General features: G+C 45.8%; 8 protein-coding genes across 8 annotated transcripts; 5 read left to right on the top strand and 3 right to left on the bottom strand.

The window, feature by feature from the left end:
- Positions 1 to 388: 388 nt before the first annotated feature.
- On the bottom strand, positions 389 to 2,170 carry MCYG_02343 (conserved hypothetical protein; the record flags this gene model as incomplete). Its single annotated transcript, XM_002849363.1, has 3 exons — positions 389 to 1,765; positions 1,872 to 2,086; positions 2,143 to 2,170. 3 exons carry the CDS (start codon positions 2,168 to 2,170, stop codon positions 389 to 391), a joined length of 1,620 nt encoding a protein of 539 aa, XP_002849409.1.
- A 1,751-nt stretch (positions 2,171 to 3,921) lies between these two features.
- MCYG_02342 (uncharacterized protein) lies at positions 3,922 to 5,835 on the bottom strand (the record flags this gene model as incomplete). The annotated part of the gene is made up of 6 exons (XM_002849362.1): positions 3,922 to 4,070; positions 4,135 to 4,275; positions 4,329 to 4,454; positions 4,538 to 4,905; positions 4,967 to 5,730; positions 5,782 to 5,835. 6 exons carry the CDS (start codon positions 5,833 to 5,835, stop codon positions 3,922 to 3,924), a joined length of 1,602 nt encoding a protein of 533 aa, XP_002849408.1.
- A 904-nt stretch (positions 5,836 to 6,739) lies between these two features.
- On the top strand, positions 6,740 to 7,192 carry MCYG_02341 (uncharacterized protein; the record flags this gene model as incomplete). Its single annotated transcript, XM_002849361.1, has 2 exons — positions 6,740 to 6,826; positions 6,971 to 7,192. The coding sequence occupies 2 exons, from the start codon at positions 6,740 to 6,742 to the stop codon at positions 7,190 to 7,192; spliced, it is 309 nt and encodes a 102-aa protein (XP_002849407.1).
- A 267-nt stretch (positions 7,193 to 7,459) lies between these two features.
- Positions 7,460 to 8,258, top strand: MCYG_02340 (conserved hypothetical protein; the record flags this gene model as incomplete). Its single annotated transcript, XM_002849360.1, has 3 exons — positions 7,460 to 7,603; positions 7,845 to 8,149; positions 8,210 to 8,258. 3 exons carry the CDS (start codon positions 7,460 to 7,462, stop codon positions 8,256 to 8,258), a joined length of 498 nt encoding a protein of 165 aa, XP_002849406.1.
- A 719-nt stretch (positions 8,259 to 8,977) lies between these two features.
- Positions 8,978 to 10,380, top strand: MCYG_02339 (conserved hypothetical protein; the record flags this gene model as incomplete). The annotated part of the gene is made up of 3 exons (XM_002849359.1): positions 8,978 to 9,182; positions 9,236 to 9,802; positions 9,836 to 10,380. 3 exons carry the CDS (start codon positions 8,978 to 8,980, stop codon positions 10,378 to 10,380), a joined length of 1,317 nt encoding a protein of 438 aa, XP_002849405.1.
- Positions 10,381 to 10,809: 429 nt separating this feature from the next.
- MCYG_02338 (uncharacterized protein) lies at positions 10,810 to 11,523 on the top strand (the record flags this gene model as incomplete). Its single annotated transcript, XM_002849358.1, has 3 exons — positions 10,810 to 11,075; positions 11,132 to 11,176; positions 11,226 to 11,523. 3 exons carry the CDS (start codon positions 10,810 to 10,812, stop codon positions 11,521 to 11,523), a joined length of 609 nt encoding a protein of 202 aa, XP_002849404.1.
- Positions 11,524 to 13,306: 1,783 nt separating this feature from the next.
- Positions 13,307 to 14,508, top strand: MCYG_02337 (oxidoreductase; the record flags this gene model as incomplete). Its single annotated transcript, XM_002849357.1, has 6 exons — positions 13,307 to 13,347; positions 13,400 to 13,627; positions 13,694 to 13,701; positions 13,776 to 13,927; positions 13,977 to 14,071; positions 14,130 to 14,508. The coding sequence occupies 6 exons, from the start codon at positions 13,307 to 13,309 to the stop codon at positions 14,506 to 14,508; spliced, it is 903 nt and encodes a 300-aa protein (XP_002849403.1).
- Positions 14,509 to 14,832: 324 nt separating this feature from the next.
- On the bottom strand, positions 14,833 to 16,840 carry MCYG_02336 (succinyl-CoA ligase beta-chain; the record flags this gene model as incomplete). Its single annotated transcript, XM_002849356.1, has 9 exons — positions 14,833 to 14,846; positions 15,022 to 15,148; positions 15,208 to 15,500; positions 15,569 to 15,615; positions 15,669 to 16,214; positions 16,276 to 16,375; positions 16,444 to 16,516; positions 16,586 to 16,672; positions 16,787 to 16,840. The coding sequence occupies 9 exons, from the start codon at positions 16,838 to 16,840 to the stop codon at positions 14,833 to 14,835; spliced, it is 1,341 nt and encodes a 446-aa protein (XP_002849402.1).
- Positions 16,841 to 17,086: the final 246 nt, after the last annotated feature.

The following is a 17,086-nucleotide window of genomic DNA, read 5'->3' as shown; positions in this document are numbered from 1 at the left end:
CTATCTAGACTATTTATTTTGAGGATACTTATATAAGGAGCTACATAAAATATACTAGTATATATAAAAATAGTAGTTAGTAAGAGTATTATATTTAATATATTTTTGAAGAGAATATAAGAGGTAATAGTAATACTCTCATTATATATATATATATATATATAAAACTACTTAATAATAATACAACCAATACAACATATAATATCAACCGGCCTCTCATTGAAAGGTATGGCCCCAGTTACGTCCCAACTTGAGGCAGCCAAAATCCTGTGCTTCGCCTTGGCGCAAGGCAGATGCGCTGTGGCATGATAAATATACTTGGGATTTTATGAGACTCACGATTGAGTATTTGACATGGATTAACTCATGTCGCAGTAAAAATAGCCCTTCATTTGCTTTCCGAAATAACTCGCTTGCGCTTATTCTTCATTTGGCCAGGTTTAGGGTCCAAACCTTGACCGTCGTTTTCTCCAAGAGATGTAAAGCTTGAGCCTAGACCGACGTCCTCAAGCCCCTGCGAGATCCCGGTCGCTTCCGAAAAACCGAGGTTTGAAACTTCTGGTGGCTGCAATTCCTTCGAGCGCTCTAATGCCTCCGATTGATGAGAAACATCAAAGGTCACGTCTGGTATGTCATCAATTGCCGAACAGAGCCTTTTGAAGTGAGAGGGAGCCCAGCGATCGTAAACGTTCAGTGTAAAGTTATAAGATGTCCATCGTTCTCTCCCTTCTAACGAAGTAAAATCAAACTTGTGGATGGTATGCCGATAATAGGTGACTTTCTCTCCATCTATAATAGGGTAATGCCCATAGATTCTCACTGAGCAATGGTCATGTGATATTGAGAATCCCAGAATCTCTCGATTCAGTTCCTTCAGGCGCTTGACAACCCTGAACAGTTCGACAACTCCTCTAACTGCTAGTGTCATGCTGTGTGCATTTTGTCGGTCTGCAATATCTAGTGCCACTTTTTGACATTTCACTTCAGACGTCATGAAAGGAAAATATGTATCAGCTGTGCTCATAAAGAAAGAAGATTGATCAACATCGCCAATAAAGGGTTCAAGCCTGCGCAGCTGATCGTCACTGAAGGCCCGACGACAGAATCCCACGGCAAAATCAGGCTGTGGTCGAGAAAGTTGAAACTGTGAATATTTTGGCAACGCTTGCGGAGGTGGGGGAGGGTGTAATGGAAGCTGTAGAGGTGGTTGAACCGCATTAAGCGAGATCGAGTTGTCCCAGACTTCGTTCACTTTGGAGATCAGGTGCTTGAATGCAACATGGCCAAGGCCAATAGCACATTCAGCTGATGGAACGATTAACTCCCCAATGATTCGAATGACCCCCATCTCGCTTTGCGTCCCGACCCTCCGACAAGTAGACTCGAAAACAACCTGATCGAAGACGGTATCTCTAGGAGGAACGATATGCCCCTTCTCAAGTAACCGCTGACAAAGTTCCTTACTATCGCCTGAAATCCCGTTTTCATCATTTTGCATGAAGCTCCCTTTAGACTGCAGAAATATCTCGAAATTCTTATCGTTATACCTGTTTTTGTTTGAGCCGGACTCGCTTTGGGTATACAAACTAGTGCTGGACTTTGTTTGGCGCAGAGCCTTCGGCCGTGCGAACCAGTATTCCATTGGATTGGTTGCTATAGGTTCTTTGGATATCTGATACTTATGAGCAACCCAGTATTCAACATATGGGTCCTTTTCAGTCCTGTGGTGCTTTAGAGGTGCCGGATCTTCAGATACGCGTTCGTGCTGAAGAGACTTCTTACTCGTGGTTGAACTATCTCGCGTTGAAGCCTTCCGGTGCGAGACGAGCGCAAATTAACCACTGCACCACGGTCAAAGGTAGTGAGCATACCTTTAGATCAAAATCCTGTCTTCCCAGGAAGTCCGAATTTCCCTGTTGGCCGTCTCTGTGCCCGTCGGAAAGATTAGCTCGCTGCCGCTTTGCGACACAGTTGACCGAACGCTGAGATAGCTCTTCTGCTTCAACTATGCGTTTCCGCTTGGTGGTTGGTGTTGTTGTTGTTGTTGTTTGTGGAGTGACATGCTGGGACGCTCCCTGCCGCCTGTCTGCCAGCTGGTTGTTAGAAAAGGAGGCAAGGTAAGTACGAGGCACAACTCCTCACCTTGCTGCTTCCGCTTCCCGTCACTCATGAGGTCCTTTCCATGACGTGAACCCATATCGTGAGGATGGGGATTATAATATCGACTGCACAGAACGTAGTATATAATCGGCGACAGGTATTAATCGACGAATCAACTTTTCTTGTCTGCAGAAAGCTCTTAGTAATATGTGTGAATCGGGGTGGATGACATAATCCAACAAAAGCGGCATCAGGTGCTTACCCCACGCGTTGGATTATGTCATCCACCTTGGCCTTGGTTAGGCTCGCACACGCTTAGCACACAGAACGGTTCTTGTGACCGTTAATGTACATTTGTCACGTGATTAACACGTGATTAGTTACATCAGCTGGTATTGCCTCAGTCATGCCAACAAGAATCAATTCATCACATATCTCACCCAATCGAGGCCTAACGGGGCACCTTAGCTGACACCACTTATTGACATGAGTTCACCTCAGGAAACCGACCCAGACTCATTCACGGATTCATTCGATGCACCGGGCCGTTGGTTGGGCACCTTCTATGACGTGGGATACATGATATGTTTCTGTCTTTGGAATGCGTTCTTATATTCAAGATGGGAGTATACCTGATCTTTTCTCAGTGCTATCTCAGTGAATAACTTTTGTCTAGAGCGAACCAATGTATTGGCGGCCGTGGTCATATAGGCTCAGCGTCACCTCGATTGAGGACAGGTATCCCCGCTCTAAGGTACTACCACTAATTCGTCGACAGGGATTAGAATTCTAGGCTGCAAATTGCCAGTATTTCTTTGAACATCCATCCGGCAAACCGCTTTTAGTGCTACTTTTTTTTCAAATCGAACGTATTCAACAGTACCAGCTTTCTACCGATCCCTATGATGCTCTAGACTTCCTCCTGAAGGCATGCTAAAAATTGTCTTGGCGAATATATGATAATTTACCCCTCCACCAGTGGAATGAGGGGCCACCGAAAAAATAAACCAAAACAAATAAATATAATAAAAATAAAAATAAAATCAACTTACCAATTAACATATCTTTTAGCAACACATCGAACATAGAATTAAACAGACGAATACTTATATAAGCTAATCGGGAGCCTTTTATTAAGTTATCTGAAGGAGGGGTCGTCTTAAGGTATATATATATTTCTATCCTTGGTTCAAGGGCTTTTATATTGATGCATAATCAGCTTCCACCAATTCAAGGGCGCTATCTAGCCGGAATGTCAACGGAACAGCCTGCCCCTTATGATATCGCCAAGGCAGTCATATCTGAAGAGCTTGCAGCACTAGCAAAAAAAGACGCCGAAGGACTGTACCAGAAGATCATACCATCAAGCGAGCCTCTCCAGTTATTAGATCATAGTGAAAACAGCAGGACCGCATCCAATTCTTTTTTGAAAGTAAGGCCCTCTATATGACTGTCTCTTCTCCAAAGTGATTTCTATCAACGCTAAAAAAATCCCATTAGCTAAAGGACAAGTCAGGACTGGCGAGGCTCCTTGGGGTAGACAACCACATTGTGAAAGATCGCTTCCGTGGCTCCCACCTTTGTATATTGAACAAAATTGAAAAGGAACGAGAACAAAAGTCCGGGAGAACGGACTGGGTTTATAGCATTTTAGCACTTGAAGATCTATCATGCTCTAATGGATTGCCGGCTCTCGGACAAGCATCAAAGGAGTTTGAATTGAAAGCTGGGGATATGCTACATTTTAAAGGAGACTTATTGCAACGCTGGAAGGGTAATAAAGGAGGGGGGAGAACTCTGCTCTGGTTCTATTGGTCTGTTCTACCATAATCTGGAAGGCAGCTCAGGGAGCCCAGGGAATAGTGCCGGAGTTTCATCCAATACCAGTGAGAGATCAAGTGTATGTTTGCCTTTGTCATGGACTATTATAACTTCTTCCAACTGTTCATGATCAGCCGGCAAGGAAGATTCTATTTTGTGTATTAGCATAAACTCTTCAAAGCATCATCATTATGTAGATTACAAAACCATTACCTTCATAGAGGGACCTTCTATCTCCATTCTCATCCTGAGAAACTGAATCCGTGCCGTTAATAGAATTCGCTAAAGATCCCGAAGTTCTATCCTCAGAAGGCTCAAGAGCGTCACCAGTAGGATATATGGAAGGGATATCGTCTATACAAGTTAGTTAACCTTATCACCAAATCATCGCTGACGAGCCAGCCTACCTTCACCCCTTCCACTTAATCTCCTTCGCTGCGAAGGTTGGTATTCGCTACCGTCACCTGCCTGGTAGGGCCGCTTGTTCGTCTCCTCCGCGCGGGAGGGTACGGAGCCCGCCAGTACCTCTGGCTCTTGGGAAGTATTCGTATCAGTATTTCTTTCAACCGGAGGGAATTGGGGGGGAAGGGGGGGGTTGTTATGTCTATTGACTTACCCTCAGGATGAAATCTACGGACACCGAATTCGGGCCCACCTGATGGTGGTAATGACGAGCTTTCAGTTTCCGGACTACCAATGGTCGAAGGGCCTTGAAGTGTACCACAGTCTCTCTTCGGTTCAATGTTTCCTTTCGCAAGCTCAGATCTGTCAATATGCTGGAACAAGGCCATCATAACCCGGCCTTGACACCGGGATAGCTCTTCGTGTTTCCAGCCATATCCAACAAGCCCATTGATAATCAATCTCGCACCAATGAGATGAAATCTCCGAGCAGTTTCTGTTTCTTCATCGCTTGGTGGAAAGATCTCTCCTCGAAATTGGAGTCCAAGGCTCACCTCGCCATCTAAAAGCTCCCGAGTCCACCTATAACCGTTAGCTATTATATCGGCCTGGTATTTACCATTAAGCATCTTATTAAACTTACGTGACAATGCTGATATCATTGGTGCACACCACATCCCCCGGACCGGAATTCTCAAGCAAAGAGAGGAGGTGGCGTGTATTTGACCGGTCCTTTAACAGCAACTCTCTCGATATGCCCGCATCTTTTATATATTTATTTATAGCCCAAGAAACTCTGTTACCAGTCACATTGGGACTAACGGACAGCTCATCGATCTCATGGATAGTATATAGCATCGAGATTTTGGTGGCACATCTTGTTCCTAACCGCCGGTCTTCAAGATTTCTCTTGCCTCTCTCGAGCCGATCTATCCTTGAATTCCCGTTGTTATCAAATACTAAGCCTGTAGTATTCCATATATTCCCGGGATCTGACTTGCTCCCCAGAAGCTGCTGTGATAACTTGGTAAGCCGGTTAAGCCTTTTAGTATCACGTATGCCCTGATTCTGATAATACCTTCTAGCAATAGGTACTATTTGTTGGGCACGCTGCTCGCGCGAGGGGCTAAGGGGCGGTATTACTATCTGCCTCTCTTGCGGTGACTCTTCTTGGGGTTGCCATTGTGATATCTTTAATTTTGGGTATGAGATATCTGGATTTGGCAGAGGGCACTGTGTCAGTTGCGATGAAGCTTGAGATGAACTGGGCGTCGAACTAGGAGATAGGCAAGACTGCTGCCCGGAGTTCTGTGGTAGTTGCAGTTGTCGATTAAGATACTGAAGCAATCTCAGAGAGTCGTCGGACGGTCCTCGACGAATAAAATGCGTGAAATCCAATAGTAGGTCCTACAGCGGATTAGCGTTGAAAAAAGTTTTTGGGATAACTATGTCTTTTACCGGTGATCTCAGAACTGTGGAGGGTGTTATGGTGCTAAGACGGTGAAAATCCATCACTTCTCCAGAGTAATCGTCGATTCGTAAGGGGGAGCGGGTGAAAGTCGTAAAGGACGTTTGTATAATACGACCTGGTGCAGCGATTGCCAATATTTGATATTGTTGGTGTTGATAGTTGGTGTATTGTACGTGCAAATCGGTCGTTGTTCGTAATGGCTTCAATGCAACGAGCGATAGCCGGGCTCATAACCGTCGAAAGTACTGTCCTTCAGCCAAAGAGGCCACCAGAGTCTAGGAGGCCAGTTGTTCATTGTTGACAACAAACCAACTCCTCCCTCTCCCCTCCCCCCCTCGCCAGGTTGGTGAGAGATGAGGCAAGTTGAAAATGGACACATAAAATTTGACTGATGGTGGCTATGGTGCCATAGTGGCCATGGTGGCTGCTGATTGGTGCACCCGTGCGGGGTTGAGACTACTATTACATACACAGCCAGGACCAGATGCGATTGTAACCGCCAAATGTGAGCTGGCGCAGTGATTGGCGGTCGAAGAACGAATATATGTATATGGGACATGAATTGATATTTTGCATGAGCCCAATGAGACCGTACAGACGAGAAAGTCCATACCCTTGGCAAGGACGTGCTGCATCGTACCGGTACCAGTCTTTTCGCGTTGCAGCCCCAGGTCTTCTGAGTTGTGCGTGCTAACTAAGCGCAATAGTTATCTGACATCCCTCTGATCAATCACATGATTTTATATACCATATGGTATATGAAATCATGTGATACAACTGTTTCTTGGCTGCGGGCCGGCCCAGAAGCTTAAACTATGCCGATTTAGGAAATGTTTGAGGCTATCCCTCAGCCATATAACCATACATAAGTATCACAACCTCGACGCTATCTATAAAGCACAAGTTTACCACCCCTTGGAAACAGGCTATCGAGTTCAAGGATCCATGGCTGCATCAACGGCATATACTATTGATGAGGAGGGCAGACCCCTCCTTGAGAAGATACAACAAGCTTTTTTAGATGGGAAAATAGTTGCCGCAGAAGAATTTTGTGAAATGTGAAATACACCAATGCAAGCCTTGATGCTTACGTGCTGCCTCTCCTAAAATACTTAGATCTTAATGTACGTTTGAATCCCATAAGAAAACCGCACAACTAACGCTCTACGCTATCAGGATCTCGGGTATACTGCGTGGAAAATATCAAATCGTGTAACTATTAGAAATGCGACTGGCCCCGAATACATTATTCCGATTACCGATATCTCAAACAACGCACGCCTGTTGCCCGGCCATAAGCTCCAGAGCGGCCTATACGTATACCATACCGAAGTCGTCGACCTTATTCCTTCATTAGTGTGTCTATTCGTGACAAAGCCTGGCCGTATTAGCCAGTAACTCGCCCTATGCTTTCGAGGTGGCCACCAATATTCAACTCTTTTAATACCCGGCACTTTGATTACTCCAAACGTGACTGGACGGATTAAAACAGGGCGGGGGACTAATACGCTACGTCTAGTTTGACGATTCTATGGAAATTGCTAGATAGGCTAAATGTATCTTCTGTTTCGTGCGCTCAAGTCTTGATATACTATGTACTAGGTTGCCCCTCAAATAACCTTGACTTGCTCCATCTTGAAGTGGATCTGATTTTGGGCTTGGCAAATGGCTAAGAGGGGCAAATCACGTGGCAATCTCCATTCAACTGCTACACTTCGGCCTAAGACGCGAAAATGTCTCGTTGAATATTCGAAGAAGCCGCATCACGCCCCGCCACAAAAAATGCCATCGACGTTATATAGACGGAAAGTGAGCAGCGATTGAACACCCGCGTAACTGAATGGATATGGCGTCGCTCGGAGAAATAGCAGCCCAAGTCGCAGCAAAGTGAGGGCAAAAGTTCAACGAAGCTCTCATAATAAGTATCCTTGGTTATATCCTCGAGGCTGCGAAAATGAAATAGCATCTGTGGTAGATATGTGGTTAAAGGTACGAATATCTCAATTTACAAGTAAAGATAGTGAAGTATGCTAATATATAGACGAAATAGGATAAAACGGCTATAGATTATGTGTTTCACGCAACTGGAAAGCGCTTCAAAGAAAATCCACGAGACAATGTCGTCGAATCATATGCCGTTGTTTGGACCGACAAGGGCGGCAAACTTCCAAAACCATTTCCCGGCAAATATTTGGTCATAATTGGGTTAGAATATGTTGACAGAAACAACGGCCTTCCATATCTTGAAGAGAAGAAAGCCTTAAACCACGGGGAGTTTGTCCTTGTCTCAGGTGACGATGATTTTATGTTTGATAACCAGGGGGGAGGGATATCACTCTTGGTTGTATTGGATATGTGAGAAACTGAGCGATAGCAATCGCCATAGTGCTAAAGCTAGGAAGAATTCTTCACTAGGCACATCTTGATAACCCTCGAGCCACTTATTCAGGCTGGCGGAACTTGAGAGCACCTATGCCCTATTGGTATTGAGAGCATCGTCATGCATGTAAAAGGGCACCTAAGGCCTTTTTCTACCTCATCTAGGTTGGAATAAGACATTTTGTTGAATGGCCGTTACTTGTGAAGGATGTAAAAGCCGAAAGATGGAAAAAGTCCAGGCAGTTGAGGCGAGAAGAGTCTCTTAGCGAAAATTCATGAATTATAGCCAAGCTCTTTCTGTTCCTTGTGGTGGAACTTTTGAGCCGTCTAGTGGACATAGTGCACCATCTGGCATGAAGGGCCCAGGCCCAGAAAGGGCATGTCAACTCACTCTTCAGATAACTTAGGATGGTTAAGTCTCAGCCGTGGTTTGATATCCATCAATAGCCACAGGCGTCGTTTCTTTTTTGATACCCAGTTTTTCTGCATACCAGAAATGAGGTACATGAGGTACCTTCGGTCTACGAGCATCCTGGCATAAGCCAGATAGAGATCGTCAGTTCGTCTGCACCCTGGCATCCAGGCATTGTTCTATTTCCAATACAGGAAATTAATCTATTCCGTGTTTACGGCAGCAAATGATGTCGAATTCGTTTCTTATAATGCCTATGTTTTCACTCCATCTGACTGTGTTTCCCTTTTGACAAAACCATACTGCCCATAGTTACTCCTGTCCCCGCCAGTCTGTCTTCTTTCACTGCAAAGTACTAAACCTGACCGCTGATGACAGCTGCATCAGAGAGAATGGCCAGTTTTCCCAGTGCCCAACAACTTTCCCACTCCAGCCCTGTTTGTATGCATCATTTTTGCTTAAAAATTAACAGCTCCGGAGAGATTACGCACTCTTCATCTCTTCCAGGGTTCGAAGGTCCTATATTCACCTCTGAATTCGGTAATTGGCTCGTACAAGCTACGGGGGCTAGTATAACCTGTGATCATGCCTTCGTTGGTATGTATCTCAAATACCTGCTTGATATAATATTTACTTACATAGAACACTAGGGCCTCCCGAGAATCATCAAGAAGTACAGTTGCCAGTAAGAGATAGAGATGATTCACTGCCCCCAGACTCGGAGAGGCCCTGTAAGAGGAGTCATTCCTCTACTGAGCTAGATGAGCGTGTGGATATGGTACCCCTTCGGATAGGGAATGAGGAAGAGGTTGAGGCATACTACGATTTTGCCTTCAGAGCATTCAACCAGATCAACTGTCGCCAGATCGCGAAGGCCTACATCAAGGTCATCGAGCCATGCAAGAAAGTCAAGTACCCTTATAATGGGCGGCGAGGACAATCGAATGAGGAGAGAGACCCGGAGAAAACCAAACCAGACTGGTGGCCAATGGGCGTTGTTCACCGTGAGCCCGATCACTTAAAGAAGCCAGACCGTATACGCCTTCTTGTCCATATCTTCCGCAAGCTTGGTAAGACGCATAACATAACTGTTGACATGCTTGAGGAGGCTGGATCTGCTGTTCAGAGTCAAATAAAACCTCGCGATCGACTTAGTATTCTAGATGAGATTTACAAGGTTCGAAGAGCGGAAGAGTGCTTCGAGAGTGGCAAAAAGGGTATGCTTTAATCCACCTACAGAATTAGTACAGGTGCTAATATGGCTACAGATGCGAACTCTGTGGTTTACGTAGTCGACTGGGGCACGAAACCCGAAGAGACCCCGCAAACCAGAGGCACCCATCCTTCAATGCCAAATGCATATGAACCCGTGGGAGAAATTAAGAAACAGAATGCAAAGCGCCAAAATCTATTACCATCGCCTTATATCATCAGCGACGTAGGGGAGGTAGCTGCAGAGCAACCCGGGTCAATCCTTGTCGACCCATCCCCTAAGCTATACGGCGCTGGAGAACAATGGAACCCCGAGCTACAGTTACGCAGTGCCGTCGAATACTTTCCACCGGCTGTCGCAGAAGACCAGAACCACCAGTGGCTCAATGAGACCACCGAGCGCGGGTTCCAAGGCTGCATTGTTGTTCCCCCTAAGAGCTATAGCTTAAGTAGAGACCCAAAATACATGCCCCCAGCTTACCCCGTGGACCAACATTGTGACCAAGGAGTTTACACCACGCCAATGCCGACGGTCACCGCGGGATGCTTTCAACCAGAAAATATGCCACAAGTTTATGTGTGATACAATAGTTAACAATAATCATCTTTCCATAATTATCAGAGAAAACTTTTCTTTATTGGACAGCCATATATTGAGGTATCAAAATCATATTATGCGGCTGCGCTCATTCGAGTGCAGTTCGTCAACGTTGGACGAGGTCGCCAGTTGACTAGTAACATATCCACCGTAACTCTAAGTTGCCGGGACGGGCCGAATCTTAATCGACTTGAAAGGTTCATTTTAGCCCCACAAACCTTATTAAAGACATCATACATTGTACAATTTATTGCCTATATAGGCATTTGTATTTAAGAACCGTTCCTACACAATAAACCCTAGTACGAAGTATGAGGAGTCGGTATAATCATAAAAGGAGGAATATCTCATGAATGTGCTCTGGACATCGCTCCGACTTCCTTCACATTGATTCCACCCCCTTTAGCTTAAACCATGTATAGCTTGGACCCCAAGCTGTGCCATTTTTATCAATTGCTTCCTGACGACTATTCGCAGACTCCAGGTCAAAGCTTTACCGGGGATATTACTGTTGAATGGAGGGTCTTGAGGGATGGGCAGTCGAAGGATACGTTATATCCCATACAGGCGGTATTCTCGTACACAAGCGGACACGGGATTCCCTGGGGGCAGATAATCCCTATCTATGATATCCTTAAAGGGCTAAAGCTTGGATCTGCATATGCAATCCGGTTCCCGGCGTACGTAATTTTCTAGCATCTATGACAAGAATATATCAGCGGCTAACTCCCAACAGAGCTCTTCTGTTTCCTGGACCGGGCCTGGATGAACAAGCGGTTTTGTGCGTGACATTATATCATTAGACACTGGTACTTTACTGACAATATTAGGATACTGACAGTGAGGAAGATTGCCGTGGATAACGCCCGGCGAGAACGACTAACGCTATTGGACGAGGTTCCCAGGGGTGTGGGAGGGCTCTTCTATGAAGCGATGTCACATTCAAAATGGAACCCCGATATCCAGAAGGATGCGGAGAAGTGGGAATCAGAGCTTGAACATACATCGCGTGCATTTTGGTTTCAATATAGTATAACATATTGTGAAAAATTTGACCGGAGGGTGGATATCCTGAAAACATTCCTTACGAATAGCAGCAAGGTTCTCTCATTTCACTCTCCTGTTTGATGGTGTCGCCTTGTTCCATTTCGGGCTATTTGTTTTTTCCTTTATACGGGTATAAGTTGGCAATCCATGTTGAGGGAAGCCCGTTAAACATTTATCCATCCACACGAATCACAGCGTCTTCATTCAACTCGCTTCAAGAACATCTCCCCTCTGAGGTCTTATGGTATGCCACCTATTCGTAGCGTATCGGCGGTACATACTAAGCTGGTCTGTCTTAGTCCGCTTAAGATCCAGTATAGAAAGAGGTTCCAGTATGGAATCCGCGGCCCGAGACCCCGCGACCTTTGAGCAATCGCCTAACCCGAGAAGTTGAACCACCCGCCGACGTAGAAAGGTCCGCTATAATAGGCATACTCCATGCTCTAGCTGTGTTAAGGCGAGAATTGAGTGTATATACCCAAGCCAACGGGCCCTAAGGGGATCGAAGGAACACAGGGACACTGAGTTTCTAGCACGCCTAGAAGCCTTAGAAAATATTATAAAGGATTTGGGCGAACCGAAATCCGCGGCAGGCACTGGACAGTCGCCATCAAAGGAAACAAATCTCCCCAGACTAACAGAAAGACTCAACCGCTTGCCAGCTCGCCTTCTGAGAGTACAGACGCCGCACGCAGCGGATGGCCACCCCGGCCGAATGACGGCTCTGACTCTACCATTATTAAACAGAATCTGGAGGAAGGACCAAGCACGAGACGACCGACAAGGTGGCGGCCATAAGAAGAGTCAACCAAAGCCGTACATGCTGGGAAACTTCCCTCAAACTGTGCTGTAAAGCCCCAGCTAAGAGGTAATGATACTGCAGGAACAGCATGGGATCCGGAATGTGGAGATAGCCGACACGGGCATAGATATTTTTTGAGTATCCCTGTGTCGGGAGCTTGCTCTGCATTTTATATATGCACCTGCGGCCACCAGGGGCCATTAGTTGAATCACTTCCTTTATCTTCCTTAGCAGTTGCTGGCAGGATGAGCTCAACATGCCCCTTAGGAGGCGACTCCCAGTCTGTACTTTCACATTGTCAGAGTCTTCCCCTACTAGAGCATAATCCCTAAGCACAAAAAACTAACCCTCAAGCATATTGGATGGTCACACCACGCCCAGATAACCAAATATCTCCATACCGATGCTAAAGTGAGTACCTTTTTCCCTCTGGATATATGTTCTATGCCGAAGCTGACATATAGGTAGGCCTACACCTTAGAAGTATAAGGGTCACATATTAATTCTCAGTCAGCTCTCACCCGTATATATATTCCCAAGCAAAAATTAAATCCGTACTTAGCGTCATCAGACTCAACATATGATCTTTTGCCCTTACTTATATTCGATCCTTATGCGCTGTGCTTGTTCATATTTGACAATGGGGCCAACTGGAGTATTCTTAACAGCGAAGACGCCAAAATAAGGTCAGGTATCGCTTCTGAGTATGGATGGTTCCTATGCTTGCGGGCAGAGAATTCTTCTGAGAAGTAGCTCTGGGAGTTGCTCTCGTATGGTCGTCTTCAGCCAGCAACTTACTGCAGGGCACAAGTTCCTGCTTATATAGTTGTGGTATTAGTCATCAAACGTGGCGATCCAAAAAGGCTTAGTGTGCCGTGGCAGCGCACCAATAATATCGCGTAACGCGAATTAATCACCATTAAGATGTTGACCAATCAGCTTATTTACAACTTTGGCGTTCGATCGATTTCTCCAGTCTCTACATATGTTTATCCTCCATATCTATAAGAGATCAATGACTGCTAATACCATACGGAGAACAATTAATTAGAAGCAGTTGCTATGGCCTTGCCCGATAATCGCAAATCCGTTCTCATAACCGGGTGAGCGCCCCCAACCAGGCAGAGAAAGAAGAGCTAACACGCTCCGTATAAGCTGTTCGCCAGGGGGAATTGGCCATTCACTTGCCCTCGAGTTCCAGCGCAATGGCCTACGAGTATTTGCAACTGCGAGAAGCAGAGAGTCACTTGTAGATCTTGAGGAGAAGGGAATTGAGACCATGAGCCTGGTAGTGGACGATGAAAAGAGCGTTCTAGCATGCTTGGGTGAACTGAAGTCCATACTAGGCGACGGGAAAGGATTGGATATCCTGGTCAATAACGCGTAAGTACTTTACATAGTAAAGTTGCTGCCATTTGGTCATTGCTAATTTCTCCTGACCTTCCACAGCGGACGAAGTATGATCTATACCCTTCAGCTATAATCTACTTATCCATTTATAGAAAAGGTGCTAACTGTAATTATTAAACAGACTATACAGTACCGGCTCTCGATGTTGACATGGATGAAGTGCGTCTGACGTTTGAGGCCAATATCATAGGCGTGATACATATGTGTAAGGTGTTCACGCCACTTATCATCGAAGCTAAAGGCACCATTGTACAAATAGGATCTGTTGCAGGAGTACGTTCCTCATCCATTACTTTTATTAACCTAGCTAACCAATTGATAGATAATACCATATGTTTTTGGATCAGTGTATAATGCCACCAAGGGTGCGTTGCATTCCTACAGTGACACGCTCAGAGTGGAACTGGAACCGTTTGGGTATGTATATATGACTACCAGTAATATCAGAACGGTTGATGCTAAAGACCTTTATCAGCGTCAATGTAGTCACCATAATAACTGGAGGCGTTGAATCACGGATTGCACGTACACCCCGCACTCTAGCACCCGATTCTTTATACCAGCCAATTCGATCTGAATATGACAGAAGGGTAAAACACAGCCAGGATAAGGCTACTCCAAACGAAGTCTATGCTCGACGGGTAGCCACTCAGGTGCTATACGGCCCAGCCCCATGGCGCTGGCTATGGCCGTGGAAAGTAAACCCGAGAAAATGGGTTTGGGCTGGAAGCAAGGTTATTTCGATCTATCTGCTTTCTGGCGCCTGGCTTTGGGTTGGGGTGTTCAACTATGCCTTAGGCCGTATGTTTAATTTGGGAAAGCTGAAGAATGTGGATATCAGGAAGACCAAGTGAGGGTATCAAAACCTATTGAGGTCAATAGTGATCATAGTCATCGAAAGTGCTAAAGGTGGAGAGAAAATTTTGGTGTGAATGCAACGTCGGCTCCACAAGTTTCAGTCAAATAATTTTTTTCTCTCTCCTCTTACATATCCTTATACATAGCTAGTTACAGGTTTCCAAAAGGAAAAAAAGAGTCCTTCTATAAATTAACATGTGGCATATAGACTGAACCCACATTTTTACGTGCTAAAATAAAAATAGTGAAACAAAATGGAAAGTAAAGGAAGCAAAAAGACATAACGGGTCGATAGCTTGAAACAGGAGCTGTGGTTTCACTTAGTGCTCTTTTTCTGCGACAGTAGGAGTAAAAACCAGTTAGTACAGCATGTCAGAGGCCTGAGAAAGGAGCATACGCCTTGATTGCCTCGTTAGGCCTTCCCTTACTCCTTGTGAGAAGGGCTCGGACACACAAGGAGGGAGGGCAAGGGTGCAAAGGGACGAAATGGTGGTCCGTGAATTAAATACCAAGAGTGAATTCAACACCAACGTCAATGTCTCTGGCCATCTTGACGACCTTGGAGAATTGAACGGACTTCTCGGCCGCAACCTGGAGATCCTCGATAGAGAAAATCTTAAGGCCAGACTCGCTGATCTATAGGAAAAAAGTTAGAGACATCACAATGCTATGCTTCAACTATAGGAGAGACATACCAATGCATGAGCCTTCTCCATGTTAGTACCCTGCAACCTGGCAACAATGGGGGTACGGAGGTTCATCTCTTGGACGACATTAATCAAACCCTGAGCAATGGCATCACATCTCACGATACCTCCGAAGATGTTTACGAAGATGGCCGTAACTTTGGGGTCGCTAGTGATGAGCTCGAAGGCGGATCGGATGGCGGCAGGGGTGGCACCACCACCAACGTCAAGGAAGTTAGCAGGGCTTCCACCGTTGAGCTTGATGATGTCCATAGTGGCCATGGCGAGACCAGCACCGTTGACTTTACAGCCGAGTAGTTAGTAAAGTTTATGATGGGTATATAAGCTAAAGCTCATAAGGTGGGCTTACCCAAACAGCCAATATCACCGTCCAACTTAATAAAGTTGAGGCCAGATCTAGGACATCGGTTAGAACTACAACAGATAATTAAAAAAATTGAATTGCTTACTCGGCAGCCTTAACTTCATCCGCATCTTCTTGAGTGGTATCTCTCCAGGAGAAAACCTCCTTCTGTCTGAAGTCGGCGTTATCGTCGAAGCCTAATTTAGCATCCATCGCAAGAACCTGGTGGTCAGAAGTCTCAGACAGAGGGTTGATTTCGATCTGGGTGGCATCCTTCTCCATGAAAACCTTGTAAAGTTTCTTGATAGTTTCCATGGCCTCTGGGATACATTGTTCGGAGAAGCCTAGGCCGGTAGCGATATCTCGGGCGATCTCGTCAGTGACACCAGTGTGGATGTTGATTGGGGTGGTCGTGATAGCATCAGGAGTGTCCTTGGCAACGGCCTCGATGTCCATTCCACCCTGCGAGGAGGAAACGATGACAGGAGCCTGAGTTTGACGGTCCATCAGGATGGCAAGGTAGAACTCCCTTCGGGCGAACTTGCGCTCGCAGATGTACACGGCATTGCAGAGACGTCCCTGGGCACCGGTTTGTTTGGTTATGAGCTTGTGGCCGATCATCTGGTCGGCGAACATGCGGGCCTCAGTTGGACTGGACTAAGTGTCAGTCCTACCTCTTGTGCAAAGCGCAGCAGGAGAGAAATTGAACATACGAGTAGATCACTCTCACACCTCCCTTCAAGCCATTGTCGAAGGTACCCTTTCCACGACCACCGGCCAAGACCTGGGCCTTGATGACCATGTCCTCACCACCTACATCATACAGCCTTAGTCGTCTTTTGCCTCTTCGTACTTCTTTAGCTTTGTCGGGATAAATATACCAATTTTCTTCGCAATGGCCTCAGCCTCATCGCCGCTGCGAGCAACTTCACCCTTTGGAACACCAACGCCATACTATATTGCAGCCGTGCCGAGTTAGAAAGCCATAGCTAGAGCGTAGGAGAGACGCTGGTCGATACTAACAGACTTGAGGAGGTTGGCAGAGAGGTATTCGTGTATCGAGAGGTTCCTTCGCTGCGATTGGGCGAATCTGGTGCGAAGAGGAGACTCCTACAAACAACACAGGTTCAATATATTAGCATTCCATAATCATCCAGACGTGAAAGAAGGGCTCATAAAAGATGACAATGGCTATGTATGGAGACTGGTTTGGCAGCAACTCACGACGGCGGATCTGAAAGCCGCAGCAATTGGCTTGCTACGAGCGAGCTTGAACATCTTGAGAAACAGCTCCGGGAGTCCAAGAAAGAAGTATTATACACGAGACAGCGTTGCGCGAACGGAGGAAGAAAGAAGATGAAGTTGCTTGAAGTTCTGGAGGAAAAGACGAAGAAGAAACAAGCAAAAAATCGGAAACGTTTGGTTGATGGCTTTCTAGCTGGTAATACAAATACAAATACGTCCCGATCTGCTCCGGACACTGCAGAAAATGTAGCATTATGTACTGAAAGATCAATACGATAA

Source organism: Microsporum canis, genomic scaffold (genome assembly GCF_000151145.1).
Source record: "Microsporum canis CBS 113480 supercont1.2 genomic scaffold, whole genome shotgun sequence".
Lineage (NCBI taxonomy): Eukaryota > Fungi > Ascomycota > Eurotiomycetes > Onygenales > Arthrodermataceae > Microsporum > Microsporum canis.
The sequence above is the reverse complement of the archived record's forward strand: the minus strand, read 5'-3'. Positions and strand labels throughout refer to the sequence as shown.